The sequence below is a fragment of the Somniosus microcephalus genome, chromosome 9 (genome assembly GCF_052327205.1).
Source record: "Somniosus microcephalus isolate GS21.2 chromosome 9, FLI_Smic_1.0, whole genome shotgun sequence".
NCBI classification, from domain to species: domain Eukaryota; kingdom Metazoa; phylum Chordata; class Chondrichthyes; order Squaliformes; family Somniosidae; genus Somniosus; species Somniosus microcephalus.
The window spans coordinates 116,377,231-116,401,705 of NC_140995.1; the positions used below are offsets into that span (position 1 = coordinate 116,377,231).

Sequence of the window (24,475 nt, forward strand, 5' to 3'; positions counted from 1 at the left end):
CCTAATCCAGGAAGGTAAGCCCTTTCTGTTCTCTGAAAGCAGTAGTGTTAGCACTGTGAGCTGTGTCTGGCTGTCACAATGAATGGATCAAATTACACGTTGCAAAGATCTTGGTTACTCATACAGGCAGGATCAAATTACACATTCGAGGTAAACTGCTGGATGTGTTTTGTCCTCCAAGAGGACCAATCAGAAATCTGGTCTCGTCGTCCAAGGGGACCAATCAGAACTTTAGTGTTGCAAATACACGCTGCCAATTACAAAGTAAGGGAAGTAAAAGGTAGCATTTCTGTCCCAACAAAACAATTTCTACAGTCTCAATTTTCAAACTTCCTTGTTCAAGGTGGTCCTTTACTCTTTTTCCGCCAGCTACTGAAGAAAGTGACAGCTTTCACTTTTGGATGGGATCTCGCAAATGGAGGCAATAACTTTATCTTACAAATTCAATGCCATTCCTCAAGAAAGTGTGTGATACAATGCTCCTCACTGACATCACTTCCCACAAAGAGAACATTAATGCCGAGGCTGGGACAGGGATTTTCTTTTTCTTGAAGTCCTGCTGATTCACCTAAAAACTTTCCATTCCAGGTTTCACAATAGCTTCCCAGAATCAAGCTGCCCATAATTAAACAGAAGCTTCCGAGTGAAAAGGACTGCTACTTTTTGACCCACAATTGCCTGGTGTCCTTCCCTCACTTCAAGAATGTTCCTGGGATGGACTGCTTGTGTTTCATAAGGCCCTCAAATGCTGCCTCAACTTGGGCCCCAAAAGAGCTTGTTACTGGAAATGGGTAGCTTCAACAGCTGTTTTTGTAAAACAGACTTCTAAGTCATGGAAAACAGTATAACACAATATATTGTACAGCCACTCTGGCCTTGTCCCCAGGACACAATTACCCAACAATGGCACCTGCAGAGTGATCAAGAATTAATTGGTAATTAACAGCTAAAAGCACCTTTCTAAGTTCGATAACTTTCTGTCATTCCAAGGATCACCTTGAACAAAGGAGTTTGAAAATTGAGACTGTAGAAATTGTTTTGTTGGGAGAGAAAACTTAAAACTACAAAAGATTTAAGCCTAATTATTTAGAAATATTCACAATATAAACAGTTATCATTAAGTAATAATTGTAAAATGGTGAATACCAGATACACAGACTATAGCGAGGTTTCGGTGGTCATATATGAATTAATGTTGTAATGGATATTAACACAAGAAAGTCACCTCATCAAGGGGTTCAGATGATGTAATTAACTGCAAGAGCAGAGCTTGAGCAATTTAAGGTCATCTGAACCCAAAAATGAGATCATTTTCACTATAATCACTCCCATGGATTTTAAAAGAAATAACTCTAGGTAAATCTCCTTAGTAGGGTCTGAAGTATGGATGTGATGCTTAGCGTGACCTCATTCTTAGCCGAGACGGGCAGGGGGGGCGGGGGAGGGGGGGGCGTGAGAAAGGAGATGGGGTTAGGTGTGCCATTGTGTGGGAGACAGAATTTAATCATTTTGACTGGATCTTGAGAGAAGCAGGTGTTGGTTATGGTTTTTCTTCGGGTAACTGTTAACTGTAACAAAAACTCAACTCAGCAAAGCACTAGAAAAAAAAATTATAGTTCATGCACACAGTTATACACCATATTCCAAAAAAACCTTCATGATCTTTAGTGCCCAGAATGCTTCCAAAGACCCCATGAGGTAGCACCCATTTAGTGGGCTAATCAATGCCTACTTTTCCGCTTTATTACAAATTAGGAACACTGAATCGTGGCAGCAATTATTCTGAGAACATTTTTCTCCTAGCTCTAACTTCCAACCAGAAGGCAAGAAAGTTATTTTTTCTATATTGCTTGTCCATTCCGATAATCAGTATATCCTTAAAGGACAGAATTTTGTTTGTTAGTGGTGGACAAGAAGACTGAGCTTCCTGTTTGTAATTCCCACTTTATTTGAGCAACAACTGGCAGCCTTAGGCTGGATTCTAGGAGTAGTAGTCCACGAGAGACATTTGGGGTAAAACTGATGCATAATGGGAGTTATAGTCCATAAGAGCAACACTTGTGCAATCTGGGGCAGATGCTTGCCACACAATGGGACTGATATGCAACGGGCATTGGTTCCCTGTGTTCTGGAGTGCCTTGTTCACATCGTTTGACTTCTGTTCTATTCCGGACCACATTAGCCACCGTTGGAACTATCTGTTTGAACCTTCATATTAGCAGGGAAGACAATGCTAGCTTTAGGAATGTAGTACTGTAGAACTCAAGCTCCAGGCCTCAGAAATGGGACAGGCCTGTGAAGGGAAGCATTGTTGCAAAGTTTTCAAGTACAGAAACAGTAACTCTATGAATAAGTTTAATGGTTTTGTTGGAAATTATTAAAATTATGTATCTATTATGTTAGAAACTTTATTTATAATACCACATATCTTCAGGTTACTGATAAGGTAAGCTGCAGGCTGAAAGCATTTAGAAAAAAATATTTTGACTAATTTAATTGATTCCCCTTTTCCTTGCTAAATAGTTGTTAACTTTTTTTGCTGTTTGCTTATATTGGCAGCTTTTTGTCATACCTACACTCTGCTTGTTCATTGGCAGCTTTATTTATCTATTTAGTAACATTAGACAAAATCAGCATTGTCCAGTTAAGAGTCATTTATTGATTTTTATGAATGATATTTGAGCTAATCGGGTTCAAGTGGCAGACGCTTGGCAGGTGTGACAATTATAAATGAAATATACATTTTGACAAATGCTTTTCCACGTACGAGGGATGCAATTTAAATATAAAACTTTTAATTGTATAAATAGGATTGTCAATTAATTTTCATTTGAATTTGCAAATTTTTCTGCCCAGTGGTGACTTAGGTAACTACGAGACTATATTCAATTGGTGTGTGATATTTTCATCGATGAATTAGATTTAGCAGGCAAGCACTGCAAGGCTATCAAAATCAGTTCTGCAGTGGTTTACTGGGAAATAGAATTGCTCTATTATTGTAATAGTATTCAACAAAAAATAATTTGTGCCATTATAACACACAAAATACAATAATGACTGATGGAAGTTTGATAGCACAACTTATTCATATACAAATGTACGATGCCAAAGTGGTAAGACGTGGGTGTGACAAAAATGAAGTATTTTTTATCTAGAATGTGACCATATTATTGGCTTTTTTCTGTCTGTCATGGTACATATGAGGTTAAAAAATTAGTTCACACACAGAAAGTGGCCCAGCTTGGTTCTATACAAAATTGACCCAGACAGAAGGTATATCTGCGACAGGCAGCCATGACATTCAATTCAAATAGAAACATTTTGTGACTTTTGATTGCATATATGTTTGATTGCCAGCTCTACTTACATACAAGAGATACATATTTAAGGTTCCTTTGTCCCAGTCAAATGTTGAAGGTATATCTCAGCCTGTCTTCATCTAACTGAGTAGCCAACTGAAGCCATCAGAGAGATATTGGCCTAGAAATTCAGTTGTTTGCGCCAGCCGCTAGCGCCTTAGGAGGAGGAGATGTGGTGCGCTAGGCGGCTAGCAGCCAGGCGCAGCGCCTCTCCCCAACTTCAGTAAAGATTTAGCGGCGGCGCAAAGCCTTTGCGCGCGCTCAGCTGCGCGCGCAGATCCTGACGTCATTTCATCGTGCAACGCCCTTTGTGCGCCCCAAACCGGAAATTCAGTGGCGCCGGCCTATTGTGCGCCTGGCGCCCCTAGCGACTGGTAGAGGGGAACGGTTCCCAGTCGCTGCGGGGCGAGGGGGGTGCAAATTAAAGGGCACTCTTCCTGCAGTAGAAATGGCAGCCATTTTGCAACACTCCTTCTTTGTGAGAGACGGATCTTTGCAGAGAGACAAAGGTAGAGAGCTTTCTGGTTTGGCTCAACACTCGCACAGGTACTTGTGGCTTCAGGCCACAGCTTTGCACTTGTCTTTAACTTCAGAGCCATAGCATTGATTGGAAACATATGATGGGGGCTGCAATGGGTGCAAACGTTGGCCTTCTCCATAGTCCTGGGCGTTGTACAGATCAAGCAGCAGTGGTCAGGCCTTGCTTCAGGGCTGCAGTGTGCAGGGCGTGGCAGGCAAACAAATCCACCCTCCCCCTTTAAGAGCTCACCGGCGCCAGAGTGTCTGCCGTCAATCAGCAACTCGCCGCACCTGCGCTGCGCCCACCCTCGGGGGTATCACCCCGGGCCGCCAGCTTAGCGCCTAATGATAGTCGTGCATCACCTGTTTTAGCGCAGCAGCAACCTCTTGGGGCGATGCCACTGAATATCGGCGAAGGTGGCGCGAAGTTGCGCCGGGCGCAATCTTTAGCGGCCGCCCGGCTGTAGCGCCCCAAACGTGGCTATACGGAATTTCTAGGCCATTGTTTAATAAATCTTTTTGACAGTTTATTGTAGAGAGTCTTGGCCAGATCCCACCTGGAGTACTGCATGAACCTCAGGAAAGATTTATTGGCTTTGGAAAGGGTAGAGAGAGGTCGTCCATGTCAAAGGCTGCAGATAGGTCAAGAAGGATGAGGCGGGATAGTGCACCATGGTCACAATTACATATGGTGTCATTTGTGACTTTAATTAAGCCTGTTTCAGTGCTGTAGCAAAGATAGAAACCTGATTGGAAAGGTTCAAACATGGAGTTGCGTGAAAAATGGGCACGGATTTGGGGAGTGGCAACACATTCATTAGCAAACATCTAATGAGATTAGAGAGGAAAACAATGGGAGGGGAGGAAATTTGAGAGGAAATAAAGCCAAAGTTACAACCAATTATCATTTAAAAAAAGTTAGTGTTAATGTAACGACTGTTCTATTTAAACCAGTACAAATGAGTAATTTTCCACAAGTATGGCAGTTTAAGCATTCACCCTTACCATTCTGAGCTGCTGTTGCATGATTTATATCGTTTTTAAGTCATAAAAGTTATACAATCAGGTCAAAGATCTATCATGAAAAAACTAATTGATCTGATTTTATCCCGATAATACATCGTAAATATGGTTTGCCGAAGTAAGGATTACAACTTCCTTTTGTACAGATTGCTTATAATTGCTTAATTAAAAGCATAATAATTTGGTACCATTTTAAAAGATACAACATTGATTATTTTTAGGGTATCCAATGAACAGTATTCAGAAATAATATCACCCTATCCTCTTATATTTTTTCTTCCCTATCATCCTGTTTCCTCTCATGTCAGCATCCAGTTGGCACCATGGAACCACCAATACCGAGATAGGATGATTTTGGCTGACATGCTGTCCATACCATGACTGCTGTCAATGTTATTGTGTCATTGATTGACAGGAGGCAAGATTCTGGCAGTTGTTTGGACTGTGTCAGCAAAGATATAAAATAAATGCACACCAAGCTTGTAATCTGGATGATGATTTAACAGTTATCTTGAACATTCTGATGCTGTTTCCCTTACATACTAATGAGTCACGAGTTACTTCTGCATCAGCATTCTACCCCACATTATCAAATTAATAACCACAACATTTGTGCTTTTGGGATTTCTCTTCCTTATTTATCTCAAGCAGTATACAGTACTCAGTTGCTGACTAGACTTTGTACTTCAAGGCTAAAAATGTGTGCAAAGATTCAATGTAATCTTAACCACTGCTCAATGACACTGCTGGCAATAGCAATAATGAAAAACAAATCTGCTTTATCTTCGTCTTTTAACTTGTTTGCCATGTTCATATAATTTTATTAAATAAGGCGTTTTTGCTGAGTTTCTTCACATGTAATGCAATTTATAGTTTTGTTTTCTTTTGAAAGAAAAGAGCCCCAAAGTTCCTTAGGGTTAGGAACATAATTATCATGTGATCTGGGTGGGGGGGAAGGACTTGTGGGGGGGGGGGGGAGATTTGGTTCCACTGGTTCTCTGTCCCTTTCTGCATCCATTTCAAACAACAGCAACTTGCATTTATTTGGCACTTTTAACCAGGGATGGACTGGTTTCCCCAAAGAGCACGGGATTCTTCACGATCGTCACCAAAAATGGGGGGGCGCTGATCAATGTTCCCTCTAGTTTTTTTTGGGGTGTGCAGCCTATTCAAACTTCCGCACATGTGCGTTTTTTCCATTGAGAAACCTGCAAGCGGCCTGCGCGGGAGCTTCAGACGGCTGCACGGTCGCGGGAACATTGGCCCCGATAACACAGCGTTAGGGAACCATTCACAAGGCACTAAAAAGATCTCCCGATTTCCCATATAGCCAGTCTGCTCCTGTATGGCAGGGATGGAAATGTTATTGGAGAGATTCAAACATGGAGTTGCTGGATGGATGGGCACAGAGTTGGGAGGTGACAACACATTCAAGAACTTTGGAGAGGAAATGGAGCGTAGTTTGCAAGAACAGAAAGGCCATAGAAATTTACAGCATATAAAGAGGCCATTTGGTCCATTATGTCTAAGTCAGCTCTAAGCTAGGGCAATCCCAAACTAATCCACTGTCCCGCTCTCTCCTCATTGCCTTGTACCTTCCGATGATTCAAATATTTATCCAATTTTCCTGAAAAAAAATGCAATGGTCTCTGCCTCAAATACTCCCTCTGGCAAAGCATTCCATGCTCCAACATTCCTCGGTATAAAGACATTTCTTCTAACCTCTCTAAGTGACAATTTTTAATTCATGACGCCTCCTCACTGATTCCCCAACCAGAGAAAATAGTCTTTCCTTATTCATTTTATCAAAAACCCTAAATTTTAAAAATCTCTATTAAATCTTGTTAGCGACTCTGTTCCAGTGTCAATAGTCACAGACTCACGTCTCTCCTCATTACTATAGTTCCCACCCCCAGCATCATCTTGGTGAATCTATGCTGTTTGCACTCTATGGCGTTAACGTCATTTCTACAATGGGACGCTGAAACTGAATACAATACTCTAACTGCAACCGAACTAATGTTTTATACAAATTTATCATTACCTCTTCAGCCATGTACTCTATGGCCTGATTTATAAAACCCAAAGTACTGCTGGCCTTTTTATGGTTTTAACTACTTGCACTAATACTTCAGGGGATTAGGTATTTGATCCCTTGAGTCTCTCTATTCATCCACACCCTTCAGTATCTTTTCATTGAGTGTATACTCCATTCTTTGTTTTTCCTTCCAAAATGTAGGGATAGTCAGGCTGAAGATGTGCATTTGAGGGGGGGGGGGGGGGGAAGAGATAATGGTGGTTTTGAAAGTGAGAGGGATAGTACCTAAGGAGAGGGAGCCATTTCAAATGTCAGCTGGATGATCCTGACGTAGTGAGCTGTTTTGGCAGATGAGAGTGCGGTCCGACAGTGCTTGAGGTGGTCCAGCCAGATCTGGTAAACCATAGCTAAACCAGTTGTGCACCGGATAGGCTCAAGTCTTTACCGCTTAGACTGGAGGGATCTGAATATGGGGGTCATACCAGGGGGATTAACCAGGGTGGGCAAGAGTAAAGATTTTGCTGGGGACAAGGGCATCACAGGTAGACACGGGGGAATGGTTAAGCAGATTGATGGCTGTGGAAGTATCATGGTGAATGGAGAATCAAAGGCTAGGTAGTTCCACAGGAAGTGTGGGGGTGCTTCCTGAGCCTGCCTCCTTTTGTGGTGATGTCAGTGAAAGAGATAGGACTAGTGGGATGATGTGAGCCATCCTAAATCTTGAGTTGCCCCCGGTATACTGTAAACCTGACAAAGCAGCGGTATAGTGCACGCCAGGAAAAAATCCTGGCAGAAATGGAGACCAGCAATTTTTTTAAGTCAATTTCCCCAGTTACACCTATTCCAACAAGGCTTAACATTCAATGGGATATTTAACAGCAATATTACCACAGAAAAACCCAAGTGTTCGTTAGTTTTACTGATTTCACTGATTGCCGGCTATCGGGGGGCGGTGGGGGTGTGGGCACATCGCAGCCGGTGTTGGAGTAGTGAATGACTGACCGCAACTTCAGGATTTGCGTGTTCAGATGCGCATGCGCCACATCCAGAAGTTGTGGTCAGTTTCAAAGGGATAATAACGGCGAACAATATTAATTCGCCATTATTACCCACCGCAAATTCCGGTCCATTGTTTCCATATTGTTATGATATTGGCTGGTTAAATGCAGTAAATCGAATACAACATTATTTTTTGGAACATTCTACTTACCTGTAATGTTAATTTTAAAAAAGTGTGGAGGGCAAAAGATACCATCAATACTTTTTAAAATGTTACTGTTTAGGAAAGACAAGCTATTTTATATTAGAACTAGCTGGAGTGCCCGGCGGTGCCGAGGGTTTTTTGAGGGCATGTTGTTATGAAAAAAGTACAAATAATTTTTATATATATAAATGAGTTTGTGTGTCTGTCTGTCTGTGTGGGAAGGAGAGAGAGAGAAAGAGGGAAAGAGAGAGGGGGAAGGAGAGAGAGAGAAAGGGGGAAGGAGAGAGAGAGAGAGAGAGAGAGGGGGAAGGATAGAGAGAGAAAGAGGGGGAAGGAGAGAGAGAGAGGGAAGGAGACAGAGAGGGAAGGAGACAGAGAGGGAAGGAGAGAGAGAGACAGAGAGAGAAGGAGAGAGACAGAGAGGGAAGGAGACAGAGAGAGAGGGAAGGAGAGAGAGAGAGAGAGAGGGAAGGAGAGAGAGAGAGAGAGAGAGAGAGAGAGAGAGAGGGGAAGGAGAGAGAGAGAGAGAGGGGGGGGAAGGAGAGAGAAAGAGAGAGAGGGAAGGAGAGAGAGAGAGAGAGGGAGAGAGGGAAGGAGAGAGAAAGAGAGAGAGGGAAGGAGAGAGAGAGAGAGAGAGAGGGGGAAGGAGAGAGAGAGGGAAGGAGAGACAGAGAGAGAGGGAAGGAGAGAGAGAGAGACAGAGAGGGAAGGAGAGCGAGAGAGAGAGGGAAGAGAGAGAGAGAGAGAGAGGGAAAGAGAGAGAGAGAGAGGGAGAGAGAGAGGGAAAGAGAGAGGGAAAGAGAGAGAGAGGGACGGAGAGAGAGAGGGACGGAGAGAGAGAGAGAGAGAGGGAAGGAGAGAGAGAGAGAGGGGGAAGGAGAGAGAGAGAGAGAGAGGGAAGGAGAGAGAGAGAGAGAGAGAGAGAGAGGGAAGGAGAGAGAGAGAGGGAAGGAGAGAGAGAGAGAGAGGGAAGGAGAGAGAGACACAGAGAGAGGGAAGGAGAGAGAGGGAAGGAGAGAGAGGGAAGGAGAGAGAGAGAGAGAGAGAGAGAGAGAGAGGGAAGGAGAGGTGGGAGAAAGGGGTGGGGGAAAGGGGTGGGGGAAAGGGGAAAGGAAAGGGGTGGGGGAAAGGGGTGGTGGAAAGGGGAAAGGGGTGGGGAAAGGGGTGGGGGGGGAAAGGGGGGGTGGGGGGAAAGGGGTGTGGGGGGAAAGGGGGTAGGGGGAAAGGGGGGTGGGGGAAAGGGGGGTGGGGGAAAGGGGGGTGGGGAGGGGGAGGAAAGGGGGGTGGGGGGAAAGGGGTGGGGGAAAGGGTGTGGGGTGAAAGGGGGGGGTGGGGGGGAAAAGTTAGAAGTTGAAGGCGCTAGATAAATGCAAGCTGGGTTAACAGCGTTTCTTAGAATCCCTCTGACATCCACTACAATAAAGAGAGATATTTTGAAAGCATTGGCAGTGCAACCTCTCGCAGAGGTCGAGGCGGATACCGACCTGGATGAGCAGAGCCCGGCCACAGAAGCTCAGGAAGCGAGCGCCGGGGCGGCTGCAGAGGAGGAAGCAGCAGCCGAGCGAGAGCAGGGCGGCGGCAGGCAGCGCCATGGTGCGGCGGCCCGAGCGAGAGCGAGCCCGGGCGCCGGTCGCTGCAGCCCCGCAGCGGAGCAGAGGCTCCAGCACCCGGCGCCACTCGGGCTCGGAGGCAGGCAGCCGGCGCCGGCACAGCCGCTCAAAATGGCCGTCAAAGTAGGCGAGCCTCCGGGCGAAGGGCAGCGACCGCGGCCCCGAGCAGCAGCTCCTTCCCCGCCGGCCCATCATCGCTGCTCCTACTTCCGCGAGGCTGGGGTGACAGGAGAGAGGGGAGAAAGCGGCGGAGACCCTGTGAGCGGCGTAGTGCCTGAGGCCCGGCCCGAGTCACCCGAGCTGAGCTCCCGCTCCCTCCGACCCGAAGAGCTCGGCAGTGACATCCTGCAGAGCGGAGAGGCCCGGGTGACAGGAGAGAGGGGAGAAAGCGGAGAGAAGGAGGCCGGCCTTTACCAAGATGGCGGCGATGGCGGGCCGGTGGTTTGGAATCGGGCCCAGCGGGACGGGCGGTGCCTAGCTGGCGAGGAGGGGCCGAGGCTTCGAGGCCTGAGGCCTGCAGGCAGCTCATCCACCGTGGATGCAAACAACCCGCGAGTGGAGAGGCCGGGGGTGACAGGAGAGAGGGGAGAAAGCGGAGAGAAGGAGGAGGGTGAGGGTGGGACTGGGGCCCATGGTCGGACAGGGGCAGAGTTGCTCCATCACAAACAACAATGGCCGCCACTTGCTTTTCAGTTTGAAGGATTAGGCCCCGCCCACACACGCCATGAAACGCCCCCTGTGATGCAGCGCGCTCACCCCGTAGGATTGGTCAACCTTCACGTCACTCAATGCTAATGAACGGATTTCTCCCGTATGATTGGCCAACCGCTAATGAGCAGAATTTTGAACGTTTTTTGTCTACTGTCCGAACAATTTTTGTCTGACCAAAAAATACGCCTAGGACACCCTCCTAATCATAACCTTTCTTTTGATATAACATATGTGTAGGTACGCTCTATAACTTTTGAGTGATGCCCAGACAGACAGACAGACAGACAGAACTATCCTTTTATATATATAGATAGATAAATAACTGCAGGGATTTATAGAAAGAAAGCTCAGTGATTATGGCCCTTAATACATCCCATCCACTTATTTTTCTATATGGTTAATTTGAGCTTTATTAAGTGCAATAACAAAAGTAAGCAAACATTCCAACTTTTATGACCTAGCCAGGTTGTTGCAGCTTGGCAGACTACAGGCTGGCAAGCACTGAGATCCTACAACCAAAAGTCAGAAGGCAGCAGACAGTTCAGAAAGTTAAGAATGTGCCCAATCCAGTCACTTGGAGTTGATACTTTAACCCTTCCTTTTCTTGAAAATCTACAGAGAACACAATTCACTTCTGGCACAAAATCACTGTTAAGTTTTCAGTTTTAAGTATGTAAAACAAAGTATACACTCACAACAGAGTGTAGTGTGTGCTTGTTAGATATACTTGGTCCACTCATTCAGATAATCTGCAATAAATGCCTATGCAATGTATTAACAAGACCCGTCAGAGGATCTGTAGCAGCAACTTTGTAAGATTCTAAAGTAATATAAAACACGTGAACTGTAATGGAAAAGAGTATTTAGTAATGCTTCAACTGCCAAAAATAAGAGACTATTTATTCTCCTAAGAGAATTTCATAAACTTTTTTTTCAAGAAAATTACAGCTGCCACAAATTGCTCACAACAATTTCAATACTTCGAACTTTGACCACTTGAAACTAAAAACGCTCTTACATATAAATATAACTTTTTATAGCACTGTTATTACGTACTGTGAATGGGGAAAGAGGGCCAATTTTGTGGCTGTACCGTCGGATCACCTCTCTGATGTGGCTGGGCTGGATGGCATCACTGTGAGTCTCGAGACCACAAGCTGCAGCACTCTGTAACATAAAATTGTAAATTCTTAACTAAATCAAAAACACTTTAAGACAACTCCAAATAAAAGACCTACAGTATAGCAGCCTCAACAAAATTAGCTTTTTAAATTGAATGTGTTCAATGTTAAATAAATTTATGTAAAGGCTCAGCATAGGAATGGGTCAAGGAGAAAGGATTGAAAAATTATCTGAAAGAAAATTACTATCTGGATATAACAACATTTTTATATAATAATGCAATAATACGTTAATGCTTAAACTTGAGTCGCATTTCAAAAAGAAAATTGCACTTAACTACTATCTGTTTTCCTGGGTACTATGAATTATTTCATGAAAGCAATTGGTAATTTTACTGCCCACGAGATTGATTGCATGTGTGAACTGTCATTCACATGTGCGAAGTAACACATGACCGTCAGTAGCTATGCAGTGTTCCTCAATCCATGTGAAGATACACGTAACTATGCCAACTAGGAAATTCATAGGTTGGATCTCGGTTTATGCTGATCTCAGCCAGAGCACTGGTAGGGATGCTACAATTGGTCTCAGTGCCACTGGGCTAGGCAGAGGAGAATGCAGCCAGGGGTTCCTGGTCCTGATATAAAAACAGAAAATGCTGGAAATACCCAGCGGGTCAGGCAGCATCTGTGGAGAGAGAAACAGAGTTAACGTTTCAGGTCGATGACCTGGTCCTGATTGCTGGCTAGTGATCCTTGCTGGAAAGTGCACTTATATCCATGTTGGTGAGAAAGAATTGAATTTGGCTGTGATGCCTTCACTGTAGAGTAGCCAATCAATACTCACTGTATAGGATTGCACATAAAGAACGGCCGCTTGTGTAAGGCACTGGAGCGGACCTCTGGTATTGTACCCCAAAATGAGTCAACATCTCGAGAACTTGTGTATTTTGTTAAGTAACATTTTTTTAATGATACTGAAGATTTAAAACAGGAGGGCGTCTGGCCTTTAAGCAGAGTCTTGTCTTTACCATTATAGTTACCACAATTACTCCATATAATTTCCTTCTAAAATTAATCTATTTTTCCTTCATCTTTTTCAATTCAAAAACAAAATGCTTTTTTAAAAAAGTAATTGTTTGCTTAATTCATATCATTATCATGCAGCCATTATTGTTTAACTTATAAAAACAGGTTATATTAAGAGTAAGATGGCTGAGTAAGCCGATTCCAGTCATGAGGGTAAGAATTCCTCTGATTGTTTTGAGCAGCATCAATGTAACTGGGGTCATGAAGATTTTCTTTGTTCAATATTTCTAGTGAGATGGTAAACATGTTCTTCTGGATCAGAGGAAATCTTCATGACCACATTTTTGATGTCGCTATACATAACAATCAGATGAATTCTTATCTCATTACATAGAATTTTGCTACTCTAATCCTGAGAAAGAAATGTCTGGTCTACATAAATTAAAAATTAACCATACAAATGGGCTTCTGCTTATTTACTTATAGAAACATATGACTATAAATTAAAAACATTATTTGCATTGTCTATTTTATTTACATCTCAGAAACATTTAATACATTTTAGACTGATGGGAAAAGATAGAGAACCTTTACCATTAAAAATTAACATTCCAAAATTTCTCCTCAAAACATCATTTAGAGGATGTTTATTATACAAGTATCACAAATGATACAAGTTTATGGCTAATATTTTTTTCTCCTGTAGACATAACAGAAAGAGCAGAGCAATATGACTTCTTATGTGTCAGATCCGTGCTAGGCCTGACCCACGGAAACCTTGTCTTGGTATCAGCCTGAAAGAATGTGCTGCTCGATTACTATTTCCAGACTGTTTTCTTATGCAGTTCCTTGTCATTATCACTGTTGGATTCTGGTGCCACTTGAGGCATCCAAAAAGTCACACTGATGCTTCTCCAACTAGCTTGGGGCTAGAAACGCACATGTAATTACAGGTCTACGATTGCTCAAATTATTTTGGTCGAGTGAGCTTTCCAGCCTGCAGAACCAGTGGATGTGGGCCTGGTTCTTTCCAGTAAACTTTGCACAATCCAAGAATATTGTGGTAAGTCTAGTGCTGATAAGGATCTCAGTTGTTTCTGAAATGACTCTGTGGGTTCACGCTGATAATATGAAAAGCACATATTCTGTTTAAAATTACAAAAGCGTACTTAATCTTAATTCTCCAGGGAAAATAATATATTTAAAATAAATTCAAAATAATAAATTACATAGCAGTAAACGATGTCATGTAATTCTTGTGTAAAATGCTGTCACAAAAAACGTGGTAAGATTATAGAGGGGGCAGAGATACTGCACTGACTCCTATTCTTTTTCCAATATCAAATTAAAATAAAAATATATTTGAGGACCTGTGATCTGATGATGTTAACAGCACAACTCTTGTAACTGTAGTTTAGGGTAGTAACATTATACTGACATACAACTGTTACTCCTGAATGAGCCATCATATCACATCTTCCAGATTTATAAATATGGTTGCTAGCTCCTCCCCTCCCTCAATGGGTGTGTGGGTGCATGCAATACATGGTGTGGTACTGAGCCATACAGGCCAGGAAGGTCCCAAGGTCAATCCTTGGTCTGTGCTAAGTTAGTCATTCTCAACCAGGGCATGAACTGAATGTGCTACAACTGTGACATGGCTGCACGGTCGGAGGTGCCGTCTTTTGGATGAGACGTTAAACATAGGCCCCGTCCCCTCTCTCAGGTGGAAGATCCCATGGCACTATTTCGAAGAAGAGCAGGGCAGTACTTGTTGGTGTCCTGACCAATGTTAATCCCTCAACCAGCATCACTAAAAACAAATTATCTGGTCATTATCATATTGCTGTTTGTGGGAGCTTGCTGTGTGCAATTGGCTGCCGTGTTTCCTACATTACAAAAGTACTTCGTTGGCTGTAAAGCGCTTTGGGATGTTCTGAGGTCATGATAGGCACTATATTAATGTTGTCTTTCTTTCTATGTTCCTATCAATTGCAAAGCAAGAGTCCAGAGCGTCTATAACTCTTAGAGGGACTGATGCATACAGACTGAATTGCATTTGGTCCTCGCCATGTCGTTTGAAAAGGGGCAGATTTACCAGAATTCGAATGCAATATGTGTGTATTCACAGATATGAAATGATATGTCTTTTGCTCCACAGAGATGCAACACTGTTTCAAACAATGAGAAAAAATAATGTTTAAAATTCTAGTGATCCTTTAAACTTCGCAGTTACATTTCCCCTCTTTAAAGGCTTTTCATTTTGTGACTCGTATGTGACTGTTAGCATTCAATACTGCTCCACAATCTAGACTTCTTAACTTTCTAGGCAAAAGGCCACTCTGCCTCAAACTTTATATCATGTATCAGGATATCAAACATTTAAGCCTAGGCAGCTTCCAAAGAGCATTAAGGGAGTACTCCCAAACCGTGTTTTTCAGACTTCTGTTTTTAGTGGCAGTCAAGGCTGGAATTATGATGACTGCACAATACAAAATAGGAACTGGTGAAGATAGATTAAGGGTGACTGGGAAAGATAAGGCAAGGGAACAGGCAGGGAAAACCAGAACACCAAAGCACAAACACTTCAGACCAGCCATCATCCAAGAATATATTTAGTGATTGTTTCGGCCTTCTGTGAATCAAGGTAATAAACAATATACTGTATTGGCATATTAAAAAATACAATCCAGCAAAACACTTTAGTCTGAGCGAAGAAACGTGGATGTAAGCTGTTGCCACTTCCATCCAAAAAAACACCTGTACAATTATTCTGCAGCTGTTTCTTATGAACAGAATGGTCAACAGTGAATTAGAACTGTATTTGAGTTCATCAATGCAATTAAAAATTGACTGGTTTGTATGAATTGTACAAAATTATTGTCAAAGCAGGTAATTTTATTGAATTTTCCATTTTGATTTAAAAGAGGTACAATCTGCTTTACAAGTGTGTTTAGCAAAAATCCCATTTATGTACCCAAAACATGCAAATCACATTGGCCGGAATTTTGCCGGTGCTCAGGGGGCGGGTTTGCAGGCGGGACATCCGGCAATATCGCAAAGATTGACAGCGGGTCGGAAATCCACTGTCATCCTGCCTCCAAACAATCATCCCAGGTGTCGGGTCCCCGATTTGCGCATGGACTCGACACCTAGCGGCGGGAAGAGGATTATAGGCACTTAACTGCCTGTTAACAGGTTGTTAACAGGCAGTTAAGAGGCTTTTTGCAAATTTGACAGGTCTACTGTGGGCTTCCTGATGTCCGGACACCACGTCAGGCAAGTGTGGCGTGCTGTGGGTCTACTATAATGTTTCTTCATTGGTGACAGCTGCAGAAGTGGTGTGAAGGATCCAATGGTACACTGGTGAGTTTCAGAGGTAAGAAAATGTTGGGAAAATCATTTTTAATGTATTTAGACTTTTCTCTAGGTGACAAGTTTGGAATTGTTTATGTAGTCCCACCTCATTGGGAGAACCTCTCTCACCAGTGACAGGTTGCTTCTATAACCTCACCTGCAGCTGCCATCTGTTCTAGCCTAAGGAGGGAGTCATTGGAGAGCCCAGGTGCAAGGGCTCACCTTTGTACAGTGATGGTTAGTGTTTGCAGCACCTCAATGCTGTCAAACACTGAAAAATCACCTGTCAAAAAAAATTGTGCATGGCTCCTTTAAGAAAACCAGCAGATGACGTGTCATCAACTGACGTCATCTGACACCAGCTTTCTCTTAATTGTCTGGCAAGCCCACAGGGCAGGCTTAACAAGGTCAATTGATGCAAAATTGCATCTGTGCATCAGATGTCGTTGGGGGCGGGATTGGAACCCGGAAGGCAGCTGTCCTGCCCCCAAGCCGCATCGACTGGAAAAATCACAGCCAATGAAACAGCTCAGCTGCATGTGATGCCATTGTGGAGAATATGACCTGATTCTTCACCCTCCCCCATATTTTACATGACAATAGTGCCACTTTCATTCTAAAAGTTGATTTTTTTTACTGTGATCATTTGTGTGTTATATATATGAAAAGCAAGTTATAACATTATAGTCCCATTTGAAATCCTATTACAGAAATACAATAATGTTCTATAAATCAGTTGTCAACATACATTAGGATCAGCTGCACCACTGAATGAGCTAATTCTTTTTTTGAAACACATTGAATGCTTCCAGGGTACTGAACATGTTACATTGAACAAATGACAATGATTCCGCAGACTAATTCTGTTAGATCCATTGCACTAAGTAACATGAATTTTCCCTGAATACAATTCAACCAAGGAACAAATTCTTGTTACTGAATGCACTGAACCATGCATCAGATTGCATTTTTCAGGCAGTACAATTAGTTGGGCTGGTTTGATGCAGTCTAGTAACTTTTAAAGGACCGTGAAGCTTAAATAAATGCACAATAGCACATGTGCCAAACAAAACGAGCATACTGCCTAGTGGAACAAAATAACTGCAGCGGTTAATATACACACACAAGCAGGCTCACAGAGTGACTGAATGAACATAAAGCCTACTAATCAATAAATCAAAGGACAAATGCCAAGCAACACAGGTACTAAGCAAATTGGCCTCTATTTGCATTTTTGGCTTAGCTAAAGCTGATCTCGTTTCACTGAACTTAAAACCTGGATTTCAAACTCCCAGTCTGAGGAGTCAGTCTATGGTACAGGTAAAATCCTGAGTCAGCATCAGATCTTACAACAAGCAAGTTTATGTATTTCTTGACGGGTTGTGGAAAGTGCTGATGTAAAATAATACATGAATCAACCCGAGTGAAGCACGCTTGAGGATTGGCTTGGTTAAAACTGCCACGTTCTTTTGGGAGACAGAGATCTGATGTTTTTACCAGGTACCAAACTCACAGCAACACATCAAATGTAAAACTTTGGGTTTTTGCTTAACGGAAGATTTTGTGATCTTGTTTTGACAACATAAATTCAAATAGCCTTGAAATTACATGTGCCAATATTTGCAAGGAACTGGTTAAAATATTCATATCAAATTTCTTAATCTGCTATTTTGATGGTGGCATAAACCCGGTTAAAATAAACAGGTTAATGTCTGCATTAAAATTGTGGACAAAGGAACTTCATACAAACCTGTTAAGTATTCATAAGTTACAATTCATACCACACGGACTGCAGCCATTCAAGACGGCTCACCACCACCTTCTCAAGGGCAATTAGGGATGGGCAATAAATGCTGGCCTTGCCAGCGATGCCCAGATCCCATGAACGAATAAAAAAACAGCAGAATTTAATGGACAAAATGCTTTTGCTTCACTTTCAAGTGGAACCTTCAATTGTACATTCTCTGAATTTACTACACTTTCCTGGAGGAAAGGCTAATCTTTACAAAAGAGCCAGATGTACTTTAGTTTGTCTGTGTTTATTTCCTGGCAAAGGCAATGGTAATACATCTGTTAAATAACAGGACAATAAATCCGCAAACACTGAGCAATCCACAATAAGGAACGTAAAAACATGTAGTGAAAGAGTAAAACAAAAGAAATAGAACAACCGCAGTCATTATTAATTTTTGTAAAAAATTTCAGCTGCTCACAACTACGTTTACCCCTCCCGACTTGGAGACATTGGCCTAAGGTTTTTGACTGGGGGTGAGATTGGGGGGAGGAGCATTTCTGATGGGGCACGATTCCTCCCATCCGAAAGATGCCTCCCTGAGCTCTGCCACATTTTTGGCCCAGGAATTATTTGTATGTGGCAGATGGATTCTGCAGCCGCTGAACTGGGGCCGCCAAGTTATCGAGGTGGGCCTTTTGGGGGGGGGGGGGGGGGCGCGGCTGCACAGGGAGGAAGAGGAAACTTTTGAGCTGCCTAAAAGTAAATCATTCTTTGGGCTGCCTTTTGTGTTGCTGCTCCCGGGATTTGTGCATGCTAACACTCTGAATGTGACTGCACAGGCCCGCTCCAGGAAAATAGTCTGCGTCTCCCTCCACTTACATTTGAACACTTGATACCAGGGCCTATCAGGCAGCTCCTGCTTCCAACATTCAAACTAGGCAAATGCAGGAAACGTGGCAGAGACCTGTTTTCATCAAATCTTCATCAAATGTTTATATGCCCAGCAACTTATGGGTTAGTGTATTCTGGGTCAACAGGACCTGCCTTGGGAAACTGGGAGCCAAGGACATGGCAAGGCCTATCCCCAAGTAGCTTACCACTCCAGGTCTGCAGAAAAATGGCAGGGGCAGGACAGAAAACCTAGGCAATTACTCCAGCTGGTCACCTTTTTGTATTGTGCCCAAGTAGCCATACTTTATTAGGGGAGCCTCAACAGTGAGTGTCAGCAGTCTTCTTTCGTATGGTAGTGGCAAAGCAAATCAGATGTCAATATCTAAGTCAGATATCCAAGCCAAAGCTTCTGGTGTAACAGCGTGGTATCTTGTAGGCTGCCTGCGAATTTCCTCTGAGGGCAGTGCTCAATGATGTGCTCCAGGGTCTGATCAGGAGCTCCACAGTCGCATGATGGGGGTGCTTTAATCTTCCATCTATAGAGAAGGTGGCAGCATCTACCATGACCGGTTCCGAGGCAGTTGATGGTTGTTCACTGTTTGTGAGGATGGTTTGATCCTTCAGGTTGTCCTGTGTGGTCCTCTATAAGGAATCCATTCCGTATGTCATAGTTCTTCCAAGCATTGCGCCATTGGTCATCAAGACTGAGGGGGGATCGCTGAAGGGCTTCGGCGACTGTCCAAAATGGCCTTCTAGATTTGAGACGGGTTGGTGGTAGGTCATTCACGTTGGCATGGATCGGCATGTCTTTGCTGGTGTAGCGGTTGTATTCTCTGGAGACTGCATATTCGCGCCATAGTGGTGGTGGTGCAATGTTTGCAAGCACTGGCAGCTAAGGTGTTGGTGTTGATAAAAGTGTACCGGTGATAATTGTCATTGTAGAATTCAGCTGGACATCAATGGATTTGACATGCAGACTGTTGGCAGTCTATTCTACTTTGTGAGTGTTACAGCTGACACTGTTCATGTACTTAACCAATGTTGACAGACACACACAGTTTCCCGCAGGCATCAACTTGGAGGAACAGGCGTGGGATCCCAGACTGATTTTCCTCTTTCTAGCCCAGGGTGCTGACATCAACAGTAGCAACCCTCATGTCATTCCAGCTGTGATCAGCCACAGCTGGGAATCAAACTTGGGACCTTCTTATCTATATGATGACTCAGCCACATGCTCCCTTTACCAACTAAGTCGGGGAACGCCATCTTTTCTTATAGAACAACCACTCAGCAGAGAATCTGCATGTTAATAAATGTCATTATTAAACCTTCAGCCTCAATTGCTAACAGTTAAAAATATCTAATCGGCTCAAAGCATTTATTTACCAGATATTCATTTCCCAAGCTCAGTGCAAACTATTACTTGACTGAATATAAGCAGTATGAACATTATTAGTACCGAACCTTCACTTTGTGGTTGCTAGACATAAAATGAAAGATGAATTGTCTCTGCAAACAGAAGGTTTTTTATATTGTTAAACATGTCTTTCACCTATACGAAACAGCGATCATCTTTCCCCTTAAACACAATCTACTTCAGAGTGCATTGACCGATCATCCTTTTTGCACAACTTCAGTAAGCTAACTCTTGATGTTTTCCTTAGAATTAGCGCATAACATTTTAATACATTTATTCCCCAGGTTTAAACAGCACCTGCCTTACGCAAATGGTTTTGTTTAAAAATGAACCCTTTAGGACCATGCAAAACACCAGATGTATTGCATACAACTCATGAGTCAAAACAGTACGTTAAAGTAGCAACCTCTAAAAGTATCTCAAAGTATAAGCACAGATCATTTGTTAAAATTATATGAAATAGCTTTCATAGCAATCTTTAAATCAACTGTTCTTCAATACTTGCTGTTTCAATACTGTATGACAATTGGCTTCAACATGGTTTTGAAGGATTCTGTTGCTTTTCTATCAGCTTTGTGGCTTTTGAAGCAATCAAATGGATGACTCCCAAGTTATTACACTGAAACAAAATCTCAACCTTTGCACTGTTGGACTCTGTCAATTTGCAAATACCTGATAATAACTAACTAGACACTAACTATTGATAACCCTTAATAATTGGCCTATTCATGGCAATAAATACCAGTTGAGGAAATAAAGAAAATAAGATCATTAGTTCAACCAACACACAATTTAGTACTTTTTGTAATGGAATATGTTTAAAACATGTAATGTATACAACATTTCTTTAATGACCCATAGAGTTCATAAGTTATCAGAAATTAGACTCATGCAGGATACTTGCAATAATAATTTATAATAACATTTATAACAAGATCTAAAATAAAATTTCATGTGGTTTCCTTTAAGAGTACGTTGTAATTTATATTGTTTTTAAATTAAAATGAGTCAACTCCTATTGCGTAACTGTTGTATGCTAAAAAAAAATTCAGCAACCTTGAACGTTATCACAATTTTGATAAGTACCAGTGAATGCTGTGCAGGCACAATCACAGATAGTTTCAGAACAGAACAGAACATTTATATGCTGAGAAAAATGAACATATTTTCCTTAAACTAAAAATAGCTTTGGTTACAAAATACCATAATGGTGAAAAGACATGCATCAATAAGTGAGCAGCTTGCATTTATATAGCATCTTCAACGTACTGTAGAATCATCCCAAGTTGCTTCACATAGGCGTGAGGAAAAAATGAATACTCAGCCAAAGGAGGAGATATTAGGAGGGATGACCATAACCTTGGTGAAGAGGTGGGGTTTAAGATGGGTCTTAAAGTAGGAGAGGGAGCTGTAGAGGCAGAGATGTTAAGGGAGGGAATTTCAGAGCATAGGTCCTAAGCAGCTGAAGATACAGCCCCATTGATTGGGCAAAGAGAGGAGGGATGCACAAAAGAAATGGAGAATTCCAAGTTGTAGAGCTACAGAAATAGGGAGGAGTGAAGCCATGATGGAAATTTAAAAACATGGATGAAGATTTTAAATCGGAGGCATTGGGGGACTGGGAGTCAATGTAGGTCAGCAAGAACAGGGGTGATGTGTGAGCAGGACTTGTGGCAGGTTAGAATATAGGCAGCAGAGGTTTGGATGAGCTGAAGAATATGGAGGGTGAGTTTGGAAGCTTGGCAAGGAGAGCATTGGAATAGTTAAATCTGAAGGTGACAGAGATATGAATGAAGCTTTCAGCAGCAGATGGGCGAAGGTAGGGGCAGAGGCAGCCAATGTTACGCTGGTGGAAGGAGGCAGTCATTGTGATAGAGATGATATGGGATTAGAAACACAACTTAGTGCCAAATAGGAAGCAGAGGTGGTGAACAGTCTGGTTCTGCCCGTGATCATGGCTGGAGACGGGGATAAGTAAAAGTGGAACCAAGCAGGACAATAGAGGTGAGGAGTGTATCAAAGGCTACAGGGAGGTCAAGGAGGATGAGGAGGGATCGTGCACCATGGTCAAAGAGGATGTCATTTGTGACTTTGGTTAGGGTTTTTTTGGTGCTGTAGCAGGGGTGTAAACCGGTTTGGCTATATTCAAATAGGGAGTTGCAGGAAAGATGAGCATAGATATAGGAGGCAACAACCTGTTCAATTACTTTGGAGAGGAAAGGGCAATTGGAGATGGGGCAGTAGTTTGCAAGGATAGAGAAATTAAGAATGTGTTTTTTGAAGGGAGAGATGAAATTGAGGGTGACAGTACCTGAGAAGGAAAACCATTTACAATGTCAGCTAGCATAAGGGCCAGAAAAGGAAGATGGGTGGTCAATGGCTTAATGGGAATGGGGTCAAGGGAACAGGAACAGGGTTTCAGGACAAAATGAGTTTGGATAGGGCATGAGGGGAGATGGGAATGAAACCAGAGAGAGATGCAGGTTCAAGGCTAGGACAGGGAGACCCTGGGATAGCCTTGGCTTGGTGGGGAAGAGGAAGAAGGGGAAAAGCAGTAGAGGCAGCTAAACAGATGGTCTTAACCTTAGTGACATAGAAGCCACTTGCTGGAGGCGAGAGTAGAGGTGGCAGGTGAGGGGGGTTTAAAGAGATGGTTGATAGTGTGAAAAGAAGCCAGAAATAATCTTTGCTCTCCAGGATGGGTTGCTTTGACAGATGAGAGTGAGTCCAAATGGCAGTTGATGTGGTCCAGCCAGATCTGGTGATGGATGGCTGAACCAGTTGTGCACCAGATATGCTCAAGTCTGCGCCCCCTGGGCTTGAGGGAGCCAAAGGTGGGGGCTAGAGTAAAGGTTTTCTTGGGGACAAGAGCATCAAAGGTAGAAGTGAGGGAATAGTTGAATAAATCAGTAGCTGCAGATGCATCGTGGTGAATTAAAGTCTAAAGGCTAGGCAGCTGGAAGTTAGAAAGTACAGTTGTATATGACTTGGGGGAGACTTTTTTTTCCCAAGACATACATAGAAGGAAGTGGGGTTGGAAGGGGGTCGGGGGATTTGGGTGGTGAGGGAAACAGCGAAGTGGTTGGGGGTGGCCTTATCAGTGAGCATTGCACTACTCTAGTATTTTCCTAAATGTAGTGTTACAACAAACTGGTACCTCGACAAGGAGGGCGTTTAGAGGGAAAGGGATTTACTCTTCTGTGACTGGCAAAAGTAGTTATAATATAGATAGTTATGACTGGATCAGGTATTATCTTGTGGAGGCAACCTTCTTACTTGTAGCAGGTTGGGTCGTTGACATGGCCATGGTTTGTTGGTATCTTAACTAGTCATAACCCTTTTGAGTTGGGGGGGGGGGGGCAAGTGAATGGCATCTTCAGCTTACAGGTATTTGGTGTAGAAGACAAAAGTATCATACATATAGATGGTTTTGAAAAAAACACTGCCGCAGACTTGCTGGCCCAAATGTTTCTTTATTGCAGCATTCTATGATTATACTTCAATTGTTGGGAAGAATCACCAATAACCGATCATTTCTGCTGAGTTTTTAAGAATTTATTTTTGATACTGGTTATTCTTGTATGGCTTAGGTTGTGTTAGTGATGAAACCTGAGCTGGTGAGTTGGAATAGTCCATAGTGGCATTGGCAGAGACATCCATCTTTCTGTCAGATCTGACCTTATTCAGACTAGGAATACTTCTGGAATATTCCACAGGTAATTCATATCAGTCCAAGATATAAGGTATTGGACAGAGTTTGGTATGAGCTAGCGTGGGTCAGAAGGTACTACAGTCTGATCTGACTGGGATCAACTATTTTTATATAGTGCTTGTTTTATTTATTACATAAGTATTTTTAAACTTTTTCAATTTTCTTGAACCAATCATAAATTTTATAAATGTAAAATCAAATGCCCTTGACATTTCTGCATTCTCTGCGAGATCAGGCCAATGGAGAAACAGTATTGGACTTAAACAGAACCATGATATTCTACTAGTTTGGTCATTAATATAATTCTCTGCCATATCTTCAAAGCCACTTGCTACTCTACTGTAAAGAAACAGATCCTGTGGCATTATATGTCTCTTTAAACACTGGGCAATTCCATTCCTTCATCTTCCTGCATAGGATGGTCCAAATGGACTGGTGCTGTACAACGTTTCTTGGATTTTGATTTATAAATGAAACAGACATTTGTTATTCTTGCGAAAAAGATGAAACTGTTGGAGTTGCTAGAAATCAACAAGCTCAGACTTTTGTTGCAGCAAAGGCAAAACGCATGTTACTTTATTCACTCTCCATGAGGACTGAGGGTCTCAGCCTCGTTGCAGGGCTATGACGTCATCACGCTACCGACGCATGAGATCATCACGCTACCGACGCTCTTAAAGGGACCCTGCCCCGATAACCCAACCAAGTACGTACATATAACATTGGCTATACATAGTGAATTGTGTTTA

General features: G+C 42.7%; 1 protein-coding gene across 20 annotated transcripts in view; it reads right to left on the reverse strand.

Annotated features, from left to right (window-relative positions):
- Positions 1-24,475, reverse strand: part of supt3h (SPT3 homolog, SAGA and STAGA complex component) — a 637,210-nt gene that overhangs the window by 68,441 nt on the left and 544,294 nt on the right. For all 20 annotated transcript variants that reach the window (XM_085997053.1, XM_085997051.1, XM_085997050.1 and 17 more), the window contains one exon: positions 11,521-11,631. In XM_085997053.1, the coding sequence (XP_085853179.1) occupies positions 11,521-11,631 (111 nt within the window). The remainder of the gene's footprint in view (positions 1-11,520; positions 11,632-24,475) is intronic.